The sequence below is a fragment of the Vigna umbellata genome, chromosome 1 (genome assembly GCF_029865625.1).
Source record: "Vigna umbellata cultivar VRB3 chromosome 1, Vumbellata_1.0, whole genome shotgun sequence".
Lineage (NCBI taxonomy): Eukaryota > Viridiplantae > Streptophyta > Magnoliopsida > Fabales > Fabaceae > Vigna > Vigna umbellata.
The window spans coordinates 13,885,444-13,908,093 of NC_142165.1; the positions used below are offsets into that span (position 1 = coordinate 13,885,444).

The 22,650-nt window shown below is 32.5% G+C and overlaps 4 protein-coding genes across 4 annotated transcripts; 3 read left to right on the top strand and 1 right to left on the bottom strand.

Moving 5' to 3' along the window:
• Positions 1–1,749: 1,749 nt before the first annotated feature.
• LOC124844563 (nuclear transcription factor Y subunit B-3-like) lies at positions 1,750–2,790 on the top strand. Its single transcript, XM_047321523.2, has one exon. It carries the CDS (start codon positions 1,860–1,862, stop codon positions 2,430–2,432), a length of 573 nt encoding a protein of 190 aa, XP_047177479.1. The 5' UTR covers positions 1,750–1,859; the 3' UTR covers positions 2,433–2,790.
• Positions 2,791–4,318: 1,528 nt separating this feature from the next.
• Positions 4,319–5,302, top strand: TIC20-V (TIC 20-v-like protein). The gene has a single exon (XM_047321513.2). It carries the CDS (start codon positions 4,415–4,417, stop codon positions 5,057–5,059), a length of 645 nt encoding a protein of 214 aa, XP_047177469.1. The 5' UTR covers positions 4,319–4,414; the 3' UTR covers positions 5,060–5,302.
• Positions 5,303–9,283: 3,981 nt separating this feature from the next.
• On the bottom strand, positions 9,284–13,682 carry LOC148204719 (nicotinamide/nicotinic acid mononucleotide adenylyltransferase-like). The gene is made up of 11 exons (XM_088096344.1): positions 13,527–13,682; positions 13,265–13,339; positions 12,990–13,069; positions 12,805–12,878; positions 12,272–12,357; positions 11,910–11,993; positions 11,666–11,750; positions 10,868–10,947; positions 10,060–10,161; positions 9,715–9,773; positions 9,284–9,618 (listed from the first exon to the last, which is right to left on the bottom strand). The coding sequence occupies exons 3-11, from the start codon at positions 13,064–13,066 to the stop codon at positions 9,522–9,524; spliced, it is 744 nt and encodes a 247-aa protein (XP_087952470.1). The 5' UTR covers positions 13,067–13,069; positions 13,265–13,339; positions 13,527–13,682; the 3' UTR covers positions 9,284–9,521.
• Positions 13,683–14,053: 371 nt separating this feature from the next.
• LOC148204720 (putative L-type lectin-domain containing receptor kinase S.7) lies at positions 14,054–17,171 on the top strand. The gene has a single exon (XM_088096336.1). It carries the CDS (start codon positions 14,566–14,568, stop codon positions 16,621–16,623), a length of 2,058 nt encoding a protein of 685 aa, XP_087952462.1. The 5' UTR covers positions 14,054–14,565; the 3' UTR covers positions 16,624–17,171.
• Positions 17,172–22,650: the final 5,479 nt, after the last annotated feature.

The window sequence follows — 22,650 nt, forward strand, 5'->3', positions numbered from 1 at the left end:
AATGTATGACTAAAAATGATTTAATTTAAGAAAATTGAGATTTGTGTTATATGCAAATGAAGATGTGTAATCAAATTGTACTAAAAAAAAATTTATAGAAAAAATACAAAATTATTGTGTGGCACAAAAAAAGAAAGGTTTAATTTCTAATTTGATAATTTAATTTCATTCAAATTTTTAAAAAGAACACTGGTTATTAATTTTTTCAATTTAATTCTTTATAAAAACATCAAACTTGTTCATTTTTTTTAATTTGGTTGGTGATTGCTTTCTTGCTTGAGCATGAATGGTGATCTAAGAAACATAAACCCACGATTAATGGAATGGAATTAAAGGATCAAGAACAATCAAAATGAATGTCTTTAAAAAACTAAATGACTAAATTTGATGTTTTAAAATAACTAAACAACAAAATTTGATGTTTTTAAAAATATAAAGGACTAAATTAAAAAAACCAATAATTATGAAGATTTTTTGAAAATTGAAATAAAATTAGAGGACCGTGTTAAAAATTAATTAAGTTAAAAATAAATAAATGCTTTTCAAAGAGAATGAAATTAAGGACTAGAGACATTTGAAAATAAATTGGTTAGGTTACCAAATATAACAATGCATGAGAAAATAAAAGAGACGAACAAATAATAGGAAACAAAAGGTAAAAGACGTGACATTAAAGGAATGATGCATTGGTGGGTGACAAATGCAAAGTCACCATTAAGTATAACTAAACTATTGCCATCCATTTCCTTAAAGCCCTTTGTCGCTCTATCATTTAACTATTACTCATTATTTGCAACCTCATGCAAGACCTTTTACCTACTGTATCTTTCAAGGTTATTATTGGAAATTTTCCTATTTATTATTTTTGTATCTTTTTTTTATCTTTTAGAAACTTACATAAAATCTTTTTTTTTTACTTTTAATAACATTAGAAAAATCATGTACTATCTACTTTAGGAATCCATGGCATTAGTCATTGCAAATATAATAATTTTGTAATGATTATAATATCCCACATTTGTAAATATAAAGCTAAATAAAAAAAATGTTTGAGTTTTAGGTATTGAAAAAACATGGGAGAAACGTGGTTTAATGGGAATATGACAATGATTTGGGAATGTATGTCTTATATTCTGAGTTTAGATAGATATTTGGAAAATCTAATTTTGCTTCCAAAGGAAGAAAACTATTACTCTTTACCTAACAACTAATTATTCACCTTCTAATAATTTATTATGCTACTTTCCTTGTGGACACTCACACTACAATGAATGCAAAATTATAATTAATTACAAATTTTTTAATCTTAAAATTAATAATTATTTGTTTGCAAAATTATAAAAGAAAATTAAATAACATTAGAAATTTTTTTATTCGTACTCTTTTATATAAGATACTCTTTTATATTTTTTCGTTCCTCAAATTGGAAGAATAGGGTCGAATATTTTATTATTTTGGTATAACAAAACCTTTTTTTTATTTACTCTTTTATCCTTTTTTTTAACAGCGTGAAACGGCATCGAGATCATGGATAAAAGTTTTGAAGTCAGTGTGCTGAGTGGGCGATTAGACAGTCCAAGTCAGAGTGGAACATGTAGCGGATACGAAACCAACGGTCCAGATCGTTGCTCCATCGTCAAATCCAACGGTCAAAAAGCCCTCCGTGCAAGCACACACTTATCGACTAACAACGGTGAAGAAGGGTCCACGTGTCCAGCAGATAGAGGCTTATTAAGCCTCTGATCCAACGGACCCTGCTCATTCCATTCTTCCATTTTCTCTTCACTCTCTCGCTGGAAGTCAACTGAAGGCAGAGTAGAGTGTTGAATTTGTGAGCCTTCGGAATCCGCGCTGAGTCCATGGCTGACTCGGACAACGACTCGGGAGGAGCGCAGAACGCGGGGAACAGCGGCTTCAGTGAGTTATCGCCTCGGGAACAGGACCGCTTCCTTCCAATCGCCAACGTAAGCAGGATCATGAAAAAGGCTCTGCCGGCGAACGCCAAGATCTCCAAGGACGCCAAAGAGACCGTGCAGGAATGCGTGTCGGAGTTCATAAGTTTCATAACCGGCGAAGCTTCCGACAAGTGCCAGCGCGAGAAGCGCAAGACAATCAACGGCGATGACCTTCTGTGGGCCATGACCACCTTAGGATTCGAGGACTACGTGGAGCCTCTCAAAATTTACCTCCAGCGCTTCCGCGAGATCGAGGGAGAGAAGACCGTCGCCGCACGCGACAAGGACGCCGCCGCCTCCTCCTCCGTGAGCGGCTACGACTACTCCCCGTCCTCCGCCGCCGCCATGATGCATCATCCGGGACACGTCTACGGGTCCCCCGCGTTCCATCAAGTGAGTGCCGCTCCCGTTATGGGTAAGCCTGGACCTGGGCCTGGGCCTGGGCCCAATTATCCTGCCCCTGGTAGACCCAGATAATAGATACACACATAAATCTACGTGGTCCTCCATTTGCCACTCCTTTTTCTTATTTCTATATTAATTTTGAAATCATAAAACGGCATATGCATGACTCATCATCATAACAAAGACTAATGCTTCATTAATTAATTATTTAATTAAACTGTGAAGTGAAGAAAATTGAAGGAATTTTTGATTTGGGTTGTGCACGCACTCTGTAAAGTTAAGACAGTGACGAGTGGGTGGGTTAGTGATGTTACTGTTACTGTTTCTATCACCTATAGTGCTTCTTAAATATTTTCTTATTTATTTATTTTTGTACCATATGTAATGTATTTTCACTATTTCTTATTTATCATTGTTTATTTACCTCCGATGCAATTTCTCAAACATCCCTTTTTCTTCTCCCATCCCCCATTCCAAATCATCTCTACGTAAACAACAAAACATACTAAACTCATCACTGTTTGCTCAATGATTTCCATCTTCAATGCCAAATTCAAACCACAATTCTCACAAAATATCTGCTATAATGAAAAATGGCACTTTTACTTTATGTCCACCTTTGTTTTGCTTCTTCCATTATTTTCTTTCTGCCTTACTTTTGGTCAGCGTTTTCTAGTGAAGTTGTCGTCGGTTTGTTACGAGCCCAGAAAGCCCAAATCTACACCTGAAAGCCCAAATCATGCGTTTATTAGCATTTTCTTCAGTTAATCAACCTTTCATCAAATATTTTGGAACGTTTATAAACAGATCCAATTCAATAAAAGTTGAAAAAAAAGAAACATTTTATAATATTAGTAATGTTTTTATGAATATTTGGAAAATTATAATATACAACTTGAATCTAACTATGAAAAAAATAATAACTGAAGTTATATATTTTTTATCATTTGTTTGAATTAAAATACGTAAATATAATTATTAAATTTTGTAGATTTATACTATTGGTTTTATTTTATTAAAGCACCATGTCTTTTATCAAAGACTAATATCAAAAAATAAGAACATTATTGATTTAAAGCACATTGGAGAATACTTAAGTTAAAACAGTTGTGTTCTTTGATTATGAGAATTAGCGTTTTATTAATAAGAAAAAAGTTACAAATTGTTTTTATTTTTCAAATCATAGAATGTTTTAGTTAAAAAGATAAAAAACTAAAAAATTACACAAATAATCAATAAAAATTATAAGAATAATAACTATAAGTTTACAAAGATAAAAATATGTCAATAATAACACTAAAAAGGATTGTTGGTCCATGATCAATATGTAATAAAGCTTATAGTTTTGAATATTCAATCTCATCCCATTTATAACTCTAGAATCAAATTTTTAACTGACTGATTGATATTGAAACAATTTGCTACATATTTTATCATTTATTTGTTTAATGTTCTTTTCAAAAAGTAAAGATTAAACCGAAAACGATCTGATACGAAGTGTTTCAAATTAAATGGATGGAAAGACGAATTAAGAAAATCAAAGTAATTGTGTGGACAATTCTTTTATTCAAAATCAATTCAATCTAATATGCAAACAGCCATAATTAGAGTATAATTTTTTGTTTATTTGCATTTTTATTTTATTTTTGAATGTCACCATTCTTATTAATTCTCATTTGGTTAAAATCAGACAAAAAAGCTATAGTATTTATAACGTAATGGAATTTTCTTGGTATTTAAATCATTCTAAAATGGGAAAATTGTAATTGATGAATATTTTACGAAAAAATCTTCTTACAATAATATAAAAATATTTTATAAATACAAGTTGATTTCAGGTTTAAGGTTTATTGTACAAAAAATTCTATTATTGTACCAAAGAGATAAGATATTTATAATTTTTTTCACGAACTCAAGCCAAAGATATTTTTGAAATGTTGTTGAAATAAGAAAGATTGTGAGATGTTATGTAACCTTGTCCATCTTCTTCTCACACCTCATCTTCTATACCCATTTGGCATCACAGTATCTAAAATCGAATCTTTGGTCGGAACATGGCCACCTCCACCTTCCTCTGCCCCGTAGCTTCTAGCTTCTCACAAAAACCACTTCAATCCACCTTTCTGCATTCCTCCGTCAACCCCTCTTTTCTCACACTCAACATTCTTCCAAAGAAATTGAGAAAACCCCATCAACTGAGAAGCCTTATAGTGGCCAAATCCAATGGCAGTGATTCTGCCGATGTTCCTGACCGTTTAATTTCCGCACTCTGTTACTTTTATCCTTTCTTCGATGGCATACAGTATGGAAAGTATGTAATCACTCAGTTCTACCCTGTTCAGGCCATTATTCAACCACTGGTCCCTGCAATAAGAGTTTTCAAGAGCTTCCCCTTTAATGGGTTTCTAGTGTTTTTGACCCTTTATTTTGTTGTGGTGAGAAACCCCAATTTCAGTAGGTATGTGAGGTTCAACACTATGCAAGCCATTGTTCTTGATGTGCTGTTGATTTTCCCTGACCTCTTGGAAAGAGGGTTTAATCCCAGGGATGGGTTGGGGTTGGATTTGATGATGAGTTTGGATAGCACCGTCTTCTTTTTCCTCTTGGTGTGCTTGATTTATGGTTCTTCTTCGTGTTTGGTGGGTCAAATCCCCAGATTACCCATTGTTGCTGAGGCAGCTGACAGGCAGGTTCTTTGAATCACCAACCCATTATTCATAATTTACTTGTATAGCAAAGCAACTTAAGCCTAGGCAGCGGAGAAGTTTGCTTTTTCACTTCCTAAATAGCTATCCTAGAAACCTTCTGCGACACGAATTTTAGTTGTTTGTTACATTTCTGGATTCTAGTATGTCTTTCTAAATCGGGATTGGATTATTGCAAGACGATGAGAAGCTTCCCTTTCTACATTTTAATTGAATTCAATGTTATTTCTCTCTGGATTTACTGAATGTTTATGGATTTTCAGCTTTCACGTTTCTCGCACACAAAGACACATTAACTTCTTAGTTCTTACATTGTTAGGTTTTAGTTTGAACTATCTGAGAGTTCAGACTTCAGAGTAGTGTTTTTTTACAATGGTTATGCACAAGGGTGGAAGAGGCACAGATAAAGGTACTCTGATAATGTTAGAATATTTTTCTGTACATATTTTTTGTATATCCATTTGATAAGCTTTTCTACATATGATGGAGGCAAGGCAACCCAAAGAAATTGTTTGCTGCATACATAAATAGCAATGCAGCATGCAGCTGTGGATGGTATTAAACTATTAATGCCAATTTTCTCTGATTTTTGGTTAAAGCTTGACCAAATTGTTATGTTGCTGTTATTTGAAAAGTTAGTAAATATTGAACTACGCAGATCCCTATACTAGATCTCAATACATTTCATGAGTTTCTCACCTCTGTTTGATAAAGGATAATCTGTGAGACAATTTTTGGATTTTACCCATCCTCTTCTATCTTTTATAGCTCAAACACATGTAGAAAGGTCATGATGGAGTGTGAGCCCGACTTGAATGTGAAAGTGGTAAGAATTCCTTAATTATTTATGACAAGACTTGGTTAGTTCCTTACCCTATATGACAAGCTTTTCTGAGTGATATAAGATGGTGTCAATGCTTGAAGGTGGTGGGATTAGGTTAATCCTAGAGAGTTTAAGGAATCTTCATTTAGAATCTAAAGGTATTACATGCAATATAAATTCCGATGTGTGAATGTAAAGTTCCATCACTCTTCCCAAGTTTTAGGAGGGCTTGAGGATTGACAACCCTTAAATTAGTTATCTGTTGTCTCAAATAGGTTCGAGATGTCACTCAAGTGGGATATATAACCTTTTCACGTTGATGTACAACAAAAATAAGATTTATAATTTTTTTTGAAATTATACATAAAGTGGCTTTTAATTAATCTTTAATATCAGAGGAATTCTTACTCATTTAGTTGGTTATGTAGTTTGGATGAATTATTATAAGCTCCAGACATATTTGGATGAATAAAAAACATCATCAAATTTTATTGTATGAGAATTATACGTGTGTATACACTAATCTTACTTTTGTTGTACATGACAATTTATTATTAGATAATAGTTAAAAAAAATATATTTATGTATAGTTAAATTCTTTAATGTTTAATCGTACAACACTGGTTAGTTTGATCTCCATTTTTGGTGCTAGTCTGGTGCCATACCTACTCATGTACTTTCCTCTCTTCTCCCTTTAAACATAGTAAAACATGCGTATAATTGGTGTAATTCTCAAAATTTCAATTAATTCTTAATTATAACAGTAGCTGTGAATGTTTTTTCTTTTCTTTTTCTTTGCAGTACGAAATTTAGATGAAATCATATTAATATAGAAGAGATATTTTTCATAATATTTTACACTACATTATTTGTAATTACAGCAGCATCTAAAATTAACAACCGGATATTATACAACAATAAAGGACCTATGATTTTTTATCTAAAACGATCCTTAATTTTTCCTATCATCCTAAAACGATGAACAACAAAAAACAGTCAAATTTAGATGAAAAATACAAAAGAAGAAAAAAGAGTGATGAGAGGAGTTAGAAATGGCAGAATCATAGAGGCAGGACCTTGACCTTTCCCATAAGGCACGAAGGTGTAGGGATTAGGAGGGGCATAGTAAGGATTTGGAGTTCCATAGCCATAACCATAACCAACAGTGTAAGGAGCTGGAGGGGTGCAACACTGAACACTTGCAGCTGGAGGACACTTGGATTGGCCCTTTCCTGTCTTGTGTGGTGGTGGTGGAGTAGGAGGAGGAGGAGGGACACCATATGTAGAGTAACCAGTAGGTGGTGGTGATGCTCCTCCATAAGAAGGATAACCAGAAAGGGGTGGACAGTTCTCACAAGAAGTAGTTGGGGTTGGAATGGCATCAGCTAATGCATCCCCATGAGTTTTAAGGTCAAATTTGGACTCTGATAATAAGCAAAGGGCTGTAACTACAACTCCCAGAAACTCTGCTTCAAACATCTTCTCTAAAGCTTAATGTTTTACTTGCTTTAAACTAAGAAAATTCATTTATAAGAAGCAATGATGGAGATTGCAATGATAAACTTACAAAAGCTTTAGAGGAAAAGAGTGTTCTCCATTTGCTGTTTTCATTTGCAAGCAGGCACCTTTTTAATGCAGTTTTGGATCTTTCGTTTTTTTTATTCTACACATAGGATATGGTAGCAGCACATTTGTCATCACATTATTGAACTAACACACATTAATGTCCTCCACTTTGCATGACTTTGTGCTAACATATTGATAAAGTTGCAACCTTTTTCTTTCACTTCTTCTTTTTCTATCTTTAAGACTTCTTTTAGACCTTGTTATTTTCATCTTAGGTAAATGCTGCCCTACCATTCATGATGGAATTCCTCACCATGATGAGTGTATAAGGCGATTTTTTTTTTTTTTATTAAGAAACTGTCTCTTGAAGTAGAGAAATTTATTGAACTTCAGAGACTTGTGAAAGAAAAAGCAGTATTCACTATTTTTCACTCTGTTTTGGGACCAAGAATGTTGGGGGACAAAACATGTAGATTGCGGTCATATATTGTGCTTGTTCATAAAGATCTTGGTCGGAATTAAAATGTCTCGTAATGCTTAATTTATGCGTTTGTCACATGTTATTTCTTCTGCTATCTGTTCTTATCCTGCAAAATGTAATTTTGTTGGATGATGAGAACGACCTGTCTCCCTCTTCTTTCCAGACCTAATCGCACTGGCCTTTGAATGACTTTTCGGCAAATGTTAAACATATACCTGCATATTCTCCAAAATAATTAAAGTTTTAAAAAAATTTAATTTATTGGAAAAGTAATTTCAAATTATAAATTGTAATTGTCCATGGTGGAACGTCTTTACACACGTTAATTAACAAATTTTTAATGTCATTAGTTGATAGAAGTTTTAAAGGAGAAATTAATGATTAAAAATATATTTAATTCATTATCCATTTCTCACATTTATATATCCCATTAATTCATTTTACAATTTTTTGTTTATAATATTTTTTATTGAGAAGGAAAAAATATTTAATAAATTTAATACTGATTAAATAAATCAAAAATATTTTCAAGTTAACTTTCTTGTGAAAACTAAATAAAAAATAAAAGAAATGGAATAATTTAATCAAGTTAAATTTCAGATTTAGTTGTAAAAATTAAGGAAAAATGTGTTTTATCTCTTATAAAATTTTAAATTTGTACATATTATAATTTACAAAAAATATTTTTATAAGATAAAATTTATATTCTTATATGTATATATATTATAATTTTGTCATTTTTTTTAAATTGTGCAAAATCTATAACAATAGATGTAGTAGTAGTTTAGTAGGATGATCACGTTGCTTCTTTTACTCTTGACAACTCCTTTGATAGATGTTACCGAACAACAACGATCTAAGGTTTGCATTTATGGATTTATGATGTGGTTGAATATTATATGGGTTTTGGTTATATATATATATTCTGATATGTAAAAGAGTCATGCTACTTTATAGTATTTATTTTCGGATTTTCAATGCTCGTGTTAAAAAAATGTAACATTTTGTCAAAATGTATCTGAGAATTAGTATATTTAATCGTATTTTCAGGTTAATTTTTTCATCAGCATCTAATCTTTGGATTCATACTTCAATTAACAGGTTAATATAACCAGTACATATGATACTCCATAAGTGATATTTAACATGTTTTTAACTATAAAACCTTTATACACAACTAGCAATATCAATTGATAAATAGTTGTTATTTAAGCATGTAAACATGAATTCAATATTTGAAGATATAAAATATTTACTGATATATTAAGCTTTTAAATAAAATTCAAAGACTCGAACCAGAAATATCTCGGACTCACAAAACAATTCACAGTAACAAACTTTGGAAGAGTTTAAGAGAAAAATAAGTAGGAAATTATAGCAATAATCTTGAGTTACAGAATTGTACATTTGCTTGTCATACTAACAAGGCTTATTCACTCGCAGTTCAGACTGAGTACTTGCAATTGATTATATAAATATAGTCATTTTATTTTTCCGCAAATTACAATACAAAATTATTTCTTCATTGAAAATGGCTCGTGCAAAGATGCATATGTCATACAGAGTGTAATGAAAAACAATAATAATTACTTCTCATTTAAGTATAATTGTTGCTCTCTGATATAGTCAATCACTTCATCAGCAGTAAGGTATTTTATTGATAATCCTCTTGCAATGCAATCCCTGAATGGTAAAAATGACATTGAAATATGAACTACGTCTCCCTTTTTTAAATTATCGTCCAGTAACTCTTGAAAGTAACCAAGGTCATAGCATTACCTTACTCTGGTTGAACTGATTTGATTTGGTACAAGTTCATCCACCACTTTGATATTAACCTAAAAAAATTGCAGAGGAAAATTTAAATATGCATAAAAGCTGAGTAGCAAACCAAATCATTCTTGTTCATTATAAAAGCATAGCAAAACCCAAAGACAAACACTAAAGTTAGGTCCCGGAGTTGATCCACACGCCTTTGTAAATAGTACATCAAAATTTGACCTTGATATGGTTAAATACAAATACAAAATAAACAGATATTTGGAAATGTCCAACTTGATAAACCACATTTTCTTTTAAACACACAGGGAAATAGAAATAGGTCAAGCTCGGAATGTGAAATACCTTATTCTCATTCAGAATTTCATTTTCAGATATAATTTTCTGAATGTCTTGTCCTTCTCTGCTAATGCATACTACTCCGTAATCTTTGCATATATATTGAACCTAAAGCACATTGACAAAATTATAGTTCATTGTTTCCACAACCTGTCAAATCAGTAGTCTGTAACATATGCGGCAATTCTGTTTATCCACTAGTCATCCAATCCATTATCATAAATCTTTTTATCCATTCAGTTATAAAAATAAAATAAATAGATTAGCTGAACTACATCACCATTTTTTGTTGGATTGATATTTTGCAATGCATTTAATATCAAGTGAGTTCAGTACTTTCTTTATGAAACAAATATTCAGTTTATGGTATTTGGGGTATAACTATTAAACTTTATTTTATAAAAAATATTTAGATAAAAATGTAATGGATTGTTGGAACTTTTTTATTGTGAGTTACGGATGGATTGGATTTGTTTAAAGCATTTTTAAAGGGTCGTAGATGGATTAATGATTATCTATTTCAATTCAAAATGTATCCAATTCATTAGTTTGACACTCCTGATATATATTTCACCCATGCTTCGTGTCTACATGGGAAGAAGTTTTGACACAATAAGCTTGTCATTTCTAAAAAAAAACACCACAAAATCAATCTAATTCCATTGAATTTGAATTCCACAACCATTTAAGACTCATTCACCAAAATTATGAGGAGGGGCAGAGTCTTGTTCCAAGAATTGTCAAATAACTCCATGTTAAACTAATATGTGATAAACAATATTATATTTTTCTATTATGTTGAATGCATAAGTACCTGGTCAGGAATCCAGAATCCAGGAATGCCAAAAGAATGAAGGAGATCAGAACCACAGAGAAGCATGACCTTGAGGGATTCTACACTAATCAATATAAACCCAAGTTATTGTATTGTTATAACATTGTCATAAACCTGTGTAGAAAGAAATGAAAGCCCAACACCGCATTTTTGTTTGATGAAGCGAACTATAAATGTTCCTTTTAGACCAAGTAACATTTAAATTGATGAACATATGGGATAGATGATATGCAATGATTGAAGGCTTTGGCACCATACAGAACCAAGTTGCCCATCCAATCATGCATCTACATTGCACCAAGAAATTGCACAAGATATATCCAAAAATTAAAATCCATGTATTAATTATTTAAATCACAAAGTATTCCAGCACCAAATCCTTAGAACCAATTTTTTTCAAGTTCTTCAGCAGTAGGGATTAACATAAATGTGACTGGTATTTCATTCTTACAAGGGATTAGGGATATGTTTGGGTAAACTTCTTTACTAACCCTTCTAGAAAATATAATTTTTTTTTCATAAGCTAAAACTTGCTTATGCATAACTTAAAAATCTGATTTTGGAGGTGGTCACATGAGAAAGTTTCTATTAACTAATTTATGTACAAGTTAATTTTAATTTATCAAGAAGCCTATTTCATTTTTTCTTCTTACTTTCTTCTCTTAGAAGTGTTTGGGAAGAAGTTCATCGAGGATAGTTGTTTCAGAGTCACTTCTTCCCTTTGAGATGGCAATTAGACTAATATGATTTCATTAAAGGCTTTTTTGTCGAGCATACCTCTGGATACCAACCCTGTCTCACAAACAGAATTGTAGACTCTGGAGAGAACAGTTAAAGAGCGTTGATACGTGCTCTGACTTGCCTGTAGCAGTTTATAGCCAGATATAAATGCAAAGTATTAAGAAATAAGGTCGAGAGAGTAAAATATTTCTTGCAACAAATTGACATCAAAGCACTGTCTCTCAAATTCTCTTCACATTCAAAGGGAATTGAAAGACATGCGCAATCTAGCCGATATTACCTCCCATTGATCAACCATTACAAAATCTGAACTTTTGCAGGCTAAATGGCATAATTGTATTCGATGTTTAGCAGATATTAGGCCCTACACAAGCATACAAGCGAAATTCAATTAGACCAACATGGGGCAGTGAAACTAATAGCAACACTTAACATACGATTTGATCTCTTTGCTGAGAAAGTAAATTAAAAGTTGTGTTTTAAATCTCAAACAGATTGCTAACTGACTCTCGATAATAGTTTTCCCCCGAGCTATGTTTTACTTTATTCAATCATTTAATTTGCTAACAAGTTTTACAGTCTCGCAAGCTTTAATATAATAAATGGATAATCTTTTTCTCTCCTTGCTCGATAACAACATACCTTTTTCTTGTATGAATCATTCACAGGAGACAAGTAACCTCCAATTACACAGTAGCCGTTTGAATTCAACGCATCTCTCGCAAGCTCTGAGGATAACATCCACAATTATTTTTTTTTAGAAAAAGATCAGACAATCAGAAAATAAATGAAAAATTAAATGTGAGGGAATATTCTGATCATATAATATACTATCATCCTCATTTCATGCACTTATGGCTATTACAGTACTGAGATACCAATGAACATTTATGATGTATATGAGATCTTAATACCCCTCCCCCCAAATTCTTCTACACTCAACAGAAAAAAAGAAAAATATCCATTTTTCCATTATCAATACTTTCAAGAGTGAAGGTACAGTCAAGATGCCATCTTTTCTTTATTTCAAAGGAGTGGAAGGAGTTAAAATTATTCAGATATGAGTTTCATAAGTACGAAAGCAGTATGAATGTCTCAAGGTAGAGGAACAACAATTTTCTACCGTGCAAGAGATGAGAACAAAGGAAAGAATCTGAGCTTTAAATCCAACTCACCAAACATCCGTAAATGCATGAAAGTAGGTGGATTAAAGCTTCCAGTTGCAACCAGAATTACGTATATCTTGTTGCTGTTTTATTGGGAAAGAGAGAATGAATGTCATAAATCATTATTAGGTCAATAGAAAACACCCCACAAAATTACCCATGATAAATATATAATAAATAATAAAGGAACATACTTGCTAGTGTTTCCAGGGGCGGGTTCATTATTAATCAAATTTAAAGCCAATTTATCCAGTGGCAGTGGAACATCCATGACCTGAAGCCATTAAAATATCATATCATTGCTGTAATAAAAAAAGAAGAAGCAAACAACTAGTTTTTTCCTTGTTTAAGTGAACATGAAATTCCAGTTTCAAGCTCTAAACAGAATACAACATGTGTTTTTATTCAGCTAAACGTGAAGAGAAGCAGTTTCAAGCTAGAAAAAGAAAATGAGAAAGCAGAGACAAACCGGTCATTAACAGCTAATCCACAAACTCGGTACTTTTCAATCAAGTTTAATTCGATGAGAATGAGGTGCAGGTGACTGTTGATGAAGCAATAGAAGAATTAGCGTCACACAATATATAAAAGCAGTGAAGAATGGGTGGATTTGCTAAAGGATTAGAGTGAGAAATGTGAATTTGGATTTGCTCGGTGATTGTAATTGGAGAAGTAAAAAGATATTGCAGTGAATTATAAAGAAAAGAATTAAAATTAGAGAGAGAAGGAACCTGGGTTTGTTGCTTGAGGAGGTGAGAGTGCTCCTTAATTTCAACATCCAACGAATACACAAATACTACAATTCATGAAACTTTCTTTCTTTGTTTCATGAATTTGGTTCCTTCAACGAAGGCGTCAAATTCCACATTCCAATATTCCATTTCCATGCTCACACCATACTTCACGCTTCTTCTTTTTTATTTTCCAATAGAATTCAATTGATGGGCCAACAAATACCCGTAGTCTGACACTGGCCCAATGTTGAAAAAGTTCTCCGTGCCCATCATCTTACAGCCTTTTACTTCCTGCACCCCACAATTTCTTCCCACATCCCATAAAATTTTCAAAATAAAAGTGACTTCCTAATTACATGTTTTGGAAACTTTTCACAATATTTTCAGAATAGAATTTTTGAAAGAAAATTTCTGAAATAAAATTTTATAATCACTAATAATGCCTTCCAAAAACGAAAATTTCGAAACACCCCTACTTGAAATATATTTTAGAAAGAACTTTCTAAAATATAAAATATATGTTTTGGAAATATTTTTTCGAAGCTGAGTGTTTTTCCGCATTTGTTCTCTACAATTTTGATGGCAACAATGATGGTGTGGAGGTTTGGTAAAAGATATTTAAGTCTTTTCCTATTTTTGGTGTGTACAGTAATTGTGGGGGTGTATGAAGCTATTTCCTATTCTACACCAACGTATACTTTAGGCCTCTTAGGGAATGAAAACAAACTTTTAAAAGTAATATTAAATGAAAATAATAAAGTAGGATTTATATATATATTTTTAGAAATTAATAAAATTATATATTCGATTTTTTTACTTAAATAAAACTAAAATCTATATATGAGTAATCCAATGAAATAAACGAAAACAATATAAATTTGAGTTAAATTTAATTAGTGAAATTTCATACCCACCCAAGCATGACTTGGTGAAGGCTAGCAAAAGTATTTAAGTTGTAGTTTATGATGAAAATAAGAAAAATAAAGTTATATTTTTCCATTGATTGATTGAATTCTTGTTGATTCTTGGAGAAGGCATGGGCACGTGCATGTGCATGGTTGTCTTCTTCATCTTCATGCTCTTCTTGGGCGCTCTATGTGAGGTGGCAGCCACACAAAACAACGTCGTCGGCTTCGACTTCCCTTCTTTCACCCTCGACAACAACAACATCACCCTCCTAGGCGATTCCTTTTTATGGAGCAACGGCGTCGTAAGACTCACAAACGTCGCATCCACTTCCAGCACCGGCGCCGTCATCTACGCCTACCCCATCCCACTCTTCCACCCTCCAACCGCCACCTTCGCCTCCTTCTCCACCACCTTCACCTTCTCCATCAACAACCTCAACCCCGCCTCCTCCGGCGACGGCCTTGCCTTTTTCCTCTCCCCGAACACCACCTCCACCAATCTCTCCCTCTCCGCTCCACTCGGCCTCCCCTCCTCCTTCGTCGCCGTCGAGTTCGACACGCACTTGGACCCCCGCTTCGGCGACCCTAACGAGAACCATGTCGGCTTCGACGTCGACTCCATGAAGTCCCTCAAAACCGGTGACCCCATCTTGCACGGCATCGACCTCAAGAGCGGCAACACCATCATCGCATGGATCGACTACGACGCCGGTCGAACTTCTCTCGCCGTTTTCTTGAGCTATTCACTTCCAAAACCCGTGGACCCCGTCCTCTCCGTCAAGTTCAATCTTTCTCAACACTTGAGAAACCCCGTCTACATTGGATTCTCCGCTTCCACCCAAGGAATTACCGAGATTCACCAAATCCAGAGTTGGACCTTTCACAGTGCTTGTGCTCCCGCAAGAACGAGGTTGCACCCTCACAACGTTTCCGTGATGGGAACTGTACCTATTTCTGGTTCGGGTTCAGGTTCTGGTTCTGGTTCTGGTGGTTCTGCTTCTGTTTCTAGTCCAAGCACTAATTCTACTTCCAAGAAGCATGGCAAGAGGGTTGGCGTTGGTGTGGTTGTTGCGGGATCGGTCTCTTTCTTTGTGGTTTTTTCAGTCTTGGGGTATGTTTTTGTTCGGAGATCGAGGGGTGGGAGAGAAGAAAAGTTTGAGAATGGTTTCGTGGCATGTCCTAGGGCGTTCGATTACAAAGAGTTGAAGTCTGCGACAAGAGAGTTTCATCCGAGTAGGATTGTTGGGCACGGATCTTTTGGGACGGTGTATAAGGCGTTCTTTATCTCTTCCGGAACCATTGCTGCAGTGAAAAGGTCGCGGCACTCTCACGAAGGGAAGACAGAGTTTCAGGCTGAACTGTCCATCATAGCCGGTTTGCGGCACAAGAATTTGGTTCAGCTGCAAGGTTGGTGTGTTGAGAAGGGAGAGTTACTGCTGGTGTATGAGTTTATGCCCAATGGAAGTTTAGACAAGATGCTTTACAAGGAACCTGAAGTGGGGAGGTTGCTGAGTTGGTCTCACAGGGTGAACATTGCTGTTGGGTTGGCCTCTGTACTGGTTTACCTACACCAAGAGTGTGAGAGGAGAGTGGTTCACAGGGACATTAAGACTGGGAACATATTGCTGGATGGAAACATGAATCCTAGGTTGGGGGATTTTGGATTGGCAAAGCTGATGGATCATGATAAGAGTCCTGTGTCCACTTTGACTGCTGGAACAATGGGGTACCTTGCCCCTGAGTATCTTCAGTATGGAAAGGCCACTGACAAGTCTGATGTTTTCAGCTATGGGGTGGTTGTGCTTGAAGTGGCTTGTGGAAGGAGGCCAATTGAGAGAGAAGGGTCGAAAATGGTGAATCTGATTGAGTGGGTTTGGGGGCTGCATTCTGAAGGAAAGGTGATTGAAGCTGCTGATAAGAGGTTGAATGGGGAATTTGAGGAAGAGGAAATGAGGATGCTTTTGCTCTTGGGATTGAGTTGTGCTAACCCTGATACTGCTGGGAGGCCTTCCATGAGAAGGGTGCTCCAGATTCTGAACCATGAGGCTCCACCACTTACTGTGCCAAAAGTTAAGCCAACACTCACCTTCTCCTCTGCACTTCCCCTCACTATTGAGGACATTGTTTCTGACACTGAAGAAGTGTTCAGTACCAGCAGGTCTGTGTGTGAGATCAACTTTGACTGAACTCAACTTATTCTTTTCAAGGATCATCGTTTCTATTCTCATACGGTGACACTTCATTCACTGAACTATCATGTGTGTGCTCAGGGCACAACAGAGGAAGCTTGTTTTTGTTTTAGTCATGGCTCAAACTAGTTACAATAACAAGTGTTTGCAATTTTACAAGTCTACAAAATGAGGAAAGTGGGGAGTTGACTCACAAGTTTGTATATTACCACTCATGCACTATGTTACAACGCAGAATTGTTGATGAGGACCTTGTTCATAAAATGGGCCTTGGGCATTCTAAGATTTTACTTCCTGCACCTCACCATTACTAAATTCAACTCATTAATAGTGTAAAGTATTGGAATACCCTTACACCAAACCAATGAAAAAGAGAGAAAGACCACTCTAGAGGAAGAGAAATTACTAAATTACTTGAATTCTTACCAATAGGTACATATGATTACTAAATTACTTAAAATTTTATACCAATTTCTAGGTATATATAATTAATGTTAGTTTTTTTTTTTTTAAGTAATGAGTTTAATTTTTACATACTAAAAATATAGAAAATATTTAACAATAAGAATGTTGATATTATATTTTAAAAAATTTGAAATAATAAAATATAAATTATATGAATATAAAATAAAATTTACAATATTTAGAACTGTGATTTTTTTACTATAAATATATATTTTAAGATTTGAAATAAATTGTTAAGTATAATATTTTTAATTTATTTTATTACAAATATAATTATTTAAAATCTTATACAAAATTTGATATATATATATATATATATAATTTATGGTAATTTTTTATTAAATAATATCAGTTTAATTTTTACATAATAAAATTATGAAGAATATTCAAAAATAAGAATATTTCTGTAATAATTTAATATAAAAATGATATATAAATTTTTTTTTATTCAAAATTGTTTGTGATAAAATTATTACATCACAATTTTTTTACGGTGTAAATAATTTGTATTATTAATAAATATATATTATTTTCTAATTGATATGGTGATTTTAAATTTAAAAAATTAATAATACTATTTAAGAACTTAAATATAATTTATTAAATATTAAATGATAGAATTGAAATATAATTCTCTAAAACAAATTAAATTGATAAAAGAGTAAAATAATTCGTTAGAGAAACAATTCTTTATATGGTAGTTGAAATATAATTATCTTTTTATGATAAATCAGTTAAAAGCAAATAAAAGACTAAAATAATTGGTTAAGAAAACAATTGTTTATATAGTAGTATAAACAATTTGAATTATTAATAAATATATATTATTTTTTAAATAATATTATTTTAAGAAATAAAAGTTAAGTATATTTTTCTAAACTTAATTTTATTAAATTATCAAATACTTACAAATTATAAAAGAATAAAATTAAAAATAAAAAAATAATATAGAAATACATTTTATTTTTTAAGGCAAATCAGTTTAAAAATAAAATAAAAAGATAAAATAGTAAATTAACTAAAATAGGTTCTATGTAATGCGACAATAAATTTTATATATATATATATATATATATATATATATATATATATATATATATATATATATATATATATATAACAATATGAAGTGATTAAAAATCAAACATTTTGAATACATGTAAGTAAAATAAATATTAATAATAAAGTAAACTTCTTAATATTTTATTTTTTATAGATAATATTATATATACGTATATGTTTTTTTATCCCATCCAGTATCTTCTAAAGGTAATTCAAATAAAAAATATATCATGGAAATTAAATATTGGGTGAACAGAGCATACTAATCTTAATTAACTTCATCTCTCCACATAAGGCACTTCTAGTCAGGTTTAAGAAACAAGTGAGTTGAATGAGCAAAGAAATGAAGTGCATCTTTGTCCAACACTCTTTTTCTTACAAGTTTGAACTACATTGAGTTTGACATAAGTTGGTTCATGACTTTTCTATCTTACCATCCATCACTGTCAAATAGGTCTTCAACCTCAACTTCAGCCATGCAAGAAAAGAGATGAATGGCCAACAACCTATGCCTCAAGCAATTAAAGACCCTAATTCAAGTTCAACAGCTACAAGATGCAAGAACGGATCCTTTCATAAGGGACTTCGATATAAAGCCTAATGTTAGGCAAATGTATCCATTTGGTGTACTTTTTTTTTTAAATATCAAAATATACAATTTTTTTTATTACATATGTAAGTCGTGGCATGAAGAAGCGACATTATTATAGTCAAAGCAGAATTTGTGGACTATGGTGACAACAATCGCAGGAAAAAATGAAATTGTGTTTCAAAGTTAAGCTTTCCTCAATGAAATCATAGATACTAAAATGATTTACATTTTTTTTTCCATCATAAGTCAGTGTGTTGTGAATACTAATGTAAGATGAAGTCGTGATCAATTGGAACGATTTTCAATTGTTAATTTCCAATTGAAAGTCATGGTGTTGGAGACACATTTTTAGCATGAAAATCGTGATCTATGAATACGAGGTACTTTGTTTTTGTTTTTTAAAAAGAATTAAAAGGTATATGGTATAACTAAAGAACAATTTAAATTCATAGAATAATAATAATAATGTAAATTTATAGAATAATTGTTTTATTACAAATAAGTAGAAAATAATTTATCTATGAGAGCCTTTGTCACATTTTGGTCTTGTAAGTTTTGTTGGTAGTCTTTTGAAAAAAAAAAAAAATACCATTTATAGATCCTTACTTAAAAGAAAAAAACAATATCCATAGATAACAGCTTCCATGCCAAAACCGTGTTCTTCACACCATGACTTTTAAATGAAAATTAACAATTCAAAATCGTCTATTGGTCACAACTTCATCTTACAAATCGTATTCTCAACACACACGACTTCTGATGCCAAAACAAAAAATTGAAATCGTCTAGTGTCCATGACTTCACTATGGAAAGCATATCATAGTCCAGAGTTTCACTTTTTCTGCTGTTGTCACCATAACTTACTACTTCTACTTTGACTATAATGAAGTCATTTTCTCTTACCACGATTTATACCAAAAACATGTAATAAAAAAAATGCTTATCCTAAATGGGGGTACATTTGTAGTAATACATCACACACATCAGAAAGTCATGGTTGAACAAACTATCAAAAAGGGTTGGTTGAAGGCTCAAGCTCTCACAGAATAAAAGTATGTACTATTTATTATCGAGAAATAAGGCATCAAGCAATTAATATTCTGCAGCTAAATTAAGAGTGTTAGTTTTTAATTCATTAACTAAGGCAAACACAACTAATTGGAAGGACTTTCTTGATCATGGAGTCAATTAAAGAGTCTATTCTAAACCCTTCACTGTTTTTTCAATAATATCTCTAACATAAATCTATTTAGTGAGTGGGTGCAGAGTTATGTTAGAATATATTGTTGTCAGTTTATACTTTATATATCCAGGTTCCCATATTTGAATGGTTATTCTCAATTACAAGTTTCATTGTATCAACTATACTAAGAGAGGAACATTTTGGTTGACATGTTGATCTCTCTATCTTATTCATTTATAGTCCTTGCATGCCAATGCCTTGGAATAGCCAAATGTAAAAGCTGTCATGTTCCACTAGTACTATGCGACATATTTCACACTTTTTTTTTATTGATTTAGTTTTTAAAAAATAAAAATATTTTTTAAAATTATTATTTAGATTCCTGATAATTACTTTAAAAGTCATATTTAATAATTATATCTGAGTAATAATATTTTTTTTCAAAGATACTTGAGAATTAAAATCTTCTAAAATCAATTTCCAAAATGTAAATTAAAGCGAGGCTACTTATCTCAAGTTTTTCAAGAAAGATCAACAAATATGGTGTGTAGTGAAATGGATTTCCTTGTTGGATGACTTGCACAAAATGATGTTAATTGATTCCATTACTGAATTTTATTGTTACCTTTATGAGTAGATCCGTTTGAGGATGAAATCCATCCCAAATGGACCAAAACTCACCTTTATAGAGTGATAATGGTAAAATCTTTAATATCACGTAAGCAACAACCTTTCCTATGTATATCAGTTTACACTGGTTTTAGGGTGGATGCAGAGTATGTAACTGGTTGCCCTTCCAATTATGGTGGTGGATAAGCGTGCTCATCAAAAGGGTGCTATATACAGAACTAGAAATGTCAAAAAAACACAACCAAAACAAAGAAAAGAGGTCATTTTCTGATCTATCCCTTTTCTACCTAATCCCAGTGCAGCCATCAGTGGAGTGTTATCACTGTAACAAATATTTGCATTCTTATCAACAATGGAATGGTTTGATGAACACTAAAATCATGCTGCTTAAACAAAGTTATCCTAGTCAAATTATAATAATATAGAAGTGAGTGTAAATCTATCTTACAAGATAAGATTGAGTAAAATTTAAACAAGTTAATAAGATGGTATCAGACTCTATTTCAGAGAAATTCCCTTTAGTATTAACCCACCATTATCAGGATTATCTACTCTTAAAAAATTAAAACAGCATTCAGATTACTTACAGTAAATTATTAAACACTTGTACATAAGACAGGGAGTAAAAAGGGAGTTATTAAATTTAGTTTCTCATACCATTAATAGCAACAAAGTGTGTTCTTCATGGAAGAAGGAAGACGAAAAGGGTATCCATTGTTCTCCCTTTCCACTCGTACACGTCCCACCAAAATTGGCACACCGGGGTTTCAGAGCACACCGATGTTTATGCTTCAGATTTGTCCAAACTGGGCTCTGAGGTTGCAAAGTGAATGCATGCAAGGTTTCTAAAGGAATTACAATGGAGGATTTGGGGCATTTTAGCAGAAGAAGAACTAGGTTTCAATGAAGCATTTGGAGAATTTCATGGATGTGGGAGAATAGAAGGTGACGATGTTTTAGAAGTGTAATTGAAAATGAAGCTAAATTTCTGCGTGTGCATTTCAAAGGAGAGATTTCAAATTTTAAAATATTTTAAATTTGCATTATTTTGATTTAATTTTTCATTTTAAACATTTTATTTACATAATTAATTAAATTTTTAAAATTTTGAAAGGCCTCTGATTCAAGAAAATTAATGCTACAACCCATCTGTGTTGTGTCCTGTAATACTTCTTTAAAGAACTACATTTAATTCAAACACTTAAAATATACAATTTATGTAAATTGTCATTTTTCATTGCAAGGAATTAAATTCTCAATTTAACCATTTCTTGGTGAATCTTATAATTGCTTAATATTCAAAAGAAGAGAAAGTATAATAAAACAAAATCTTAAATTTATTTGTAACAAATTTTTATTTGTTCTTTTTATAAAGTTCATCCATAATTTTTTAAATTAAAATAAAATATTATTATTTAGTAAAATGAAATTTTAGTTATAACTTGATTAAAATAAAAATAAAAGTTATATATATTTACAACTTTTCAATAAAAATGGAGAAAAAAAAGGTAATTAAGCCTAAAAAGGATTTATAATATCCGAAGAAAAAACCAGTAGAAGATCTTGACTAACAATAATGATAATCTTCTTAGTTGTATCCACTTTGATTTCCAAAAGTGTTTTGAAAAAAGGGTGATATGTTTAGATGAGAGTGATTTGAAGGAGCATTTGAATTTATGCAGTGGTATACGAGCTAGACATATAGCATATGTGAGCAGTTTGAAAGGGACATGTTTATAAGCAATCCAACCTGAGGTAAGAAAAGCTTGACATACCTTGAAAGGTATAACAGAGAGTGGTGCATGTACTGTTGCAGTTTAGCTAGCTAGAAAGCAAAGGCATGTGAATGTGATGATGACAGAGGAAGAGAGAGCACACTCCCAACAAAGGCAAACACTCCTTTAACCATTCTCGGGTTGTGCTCTCTCTCTTCTGTCAACATGAGATGATATATCTCATCACAATCCCTCCAACCACCAATGAACCCTTCAACACATGCACTTCCATTCAATATCATCACCTGTCCAACATTACATGTCAACCATCATGCATTCCGATCAGACCATACATATACATTTATTAATACGGCATT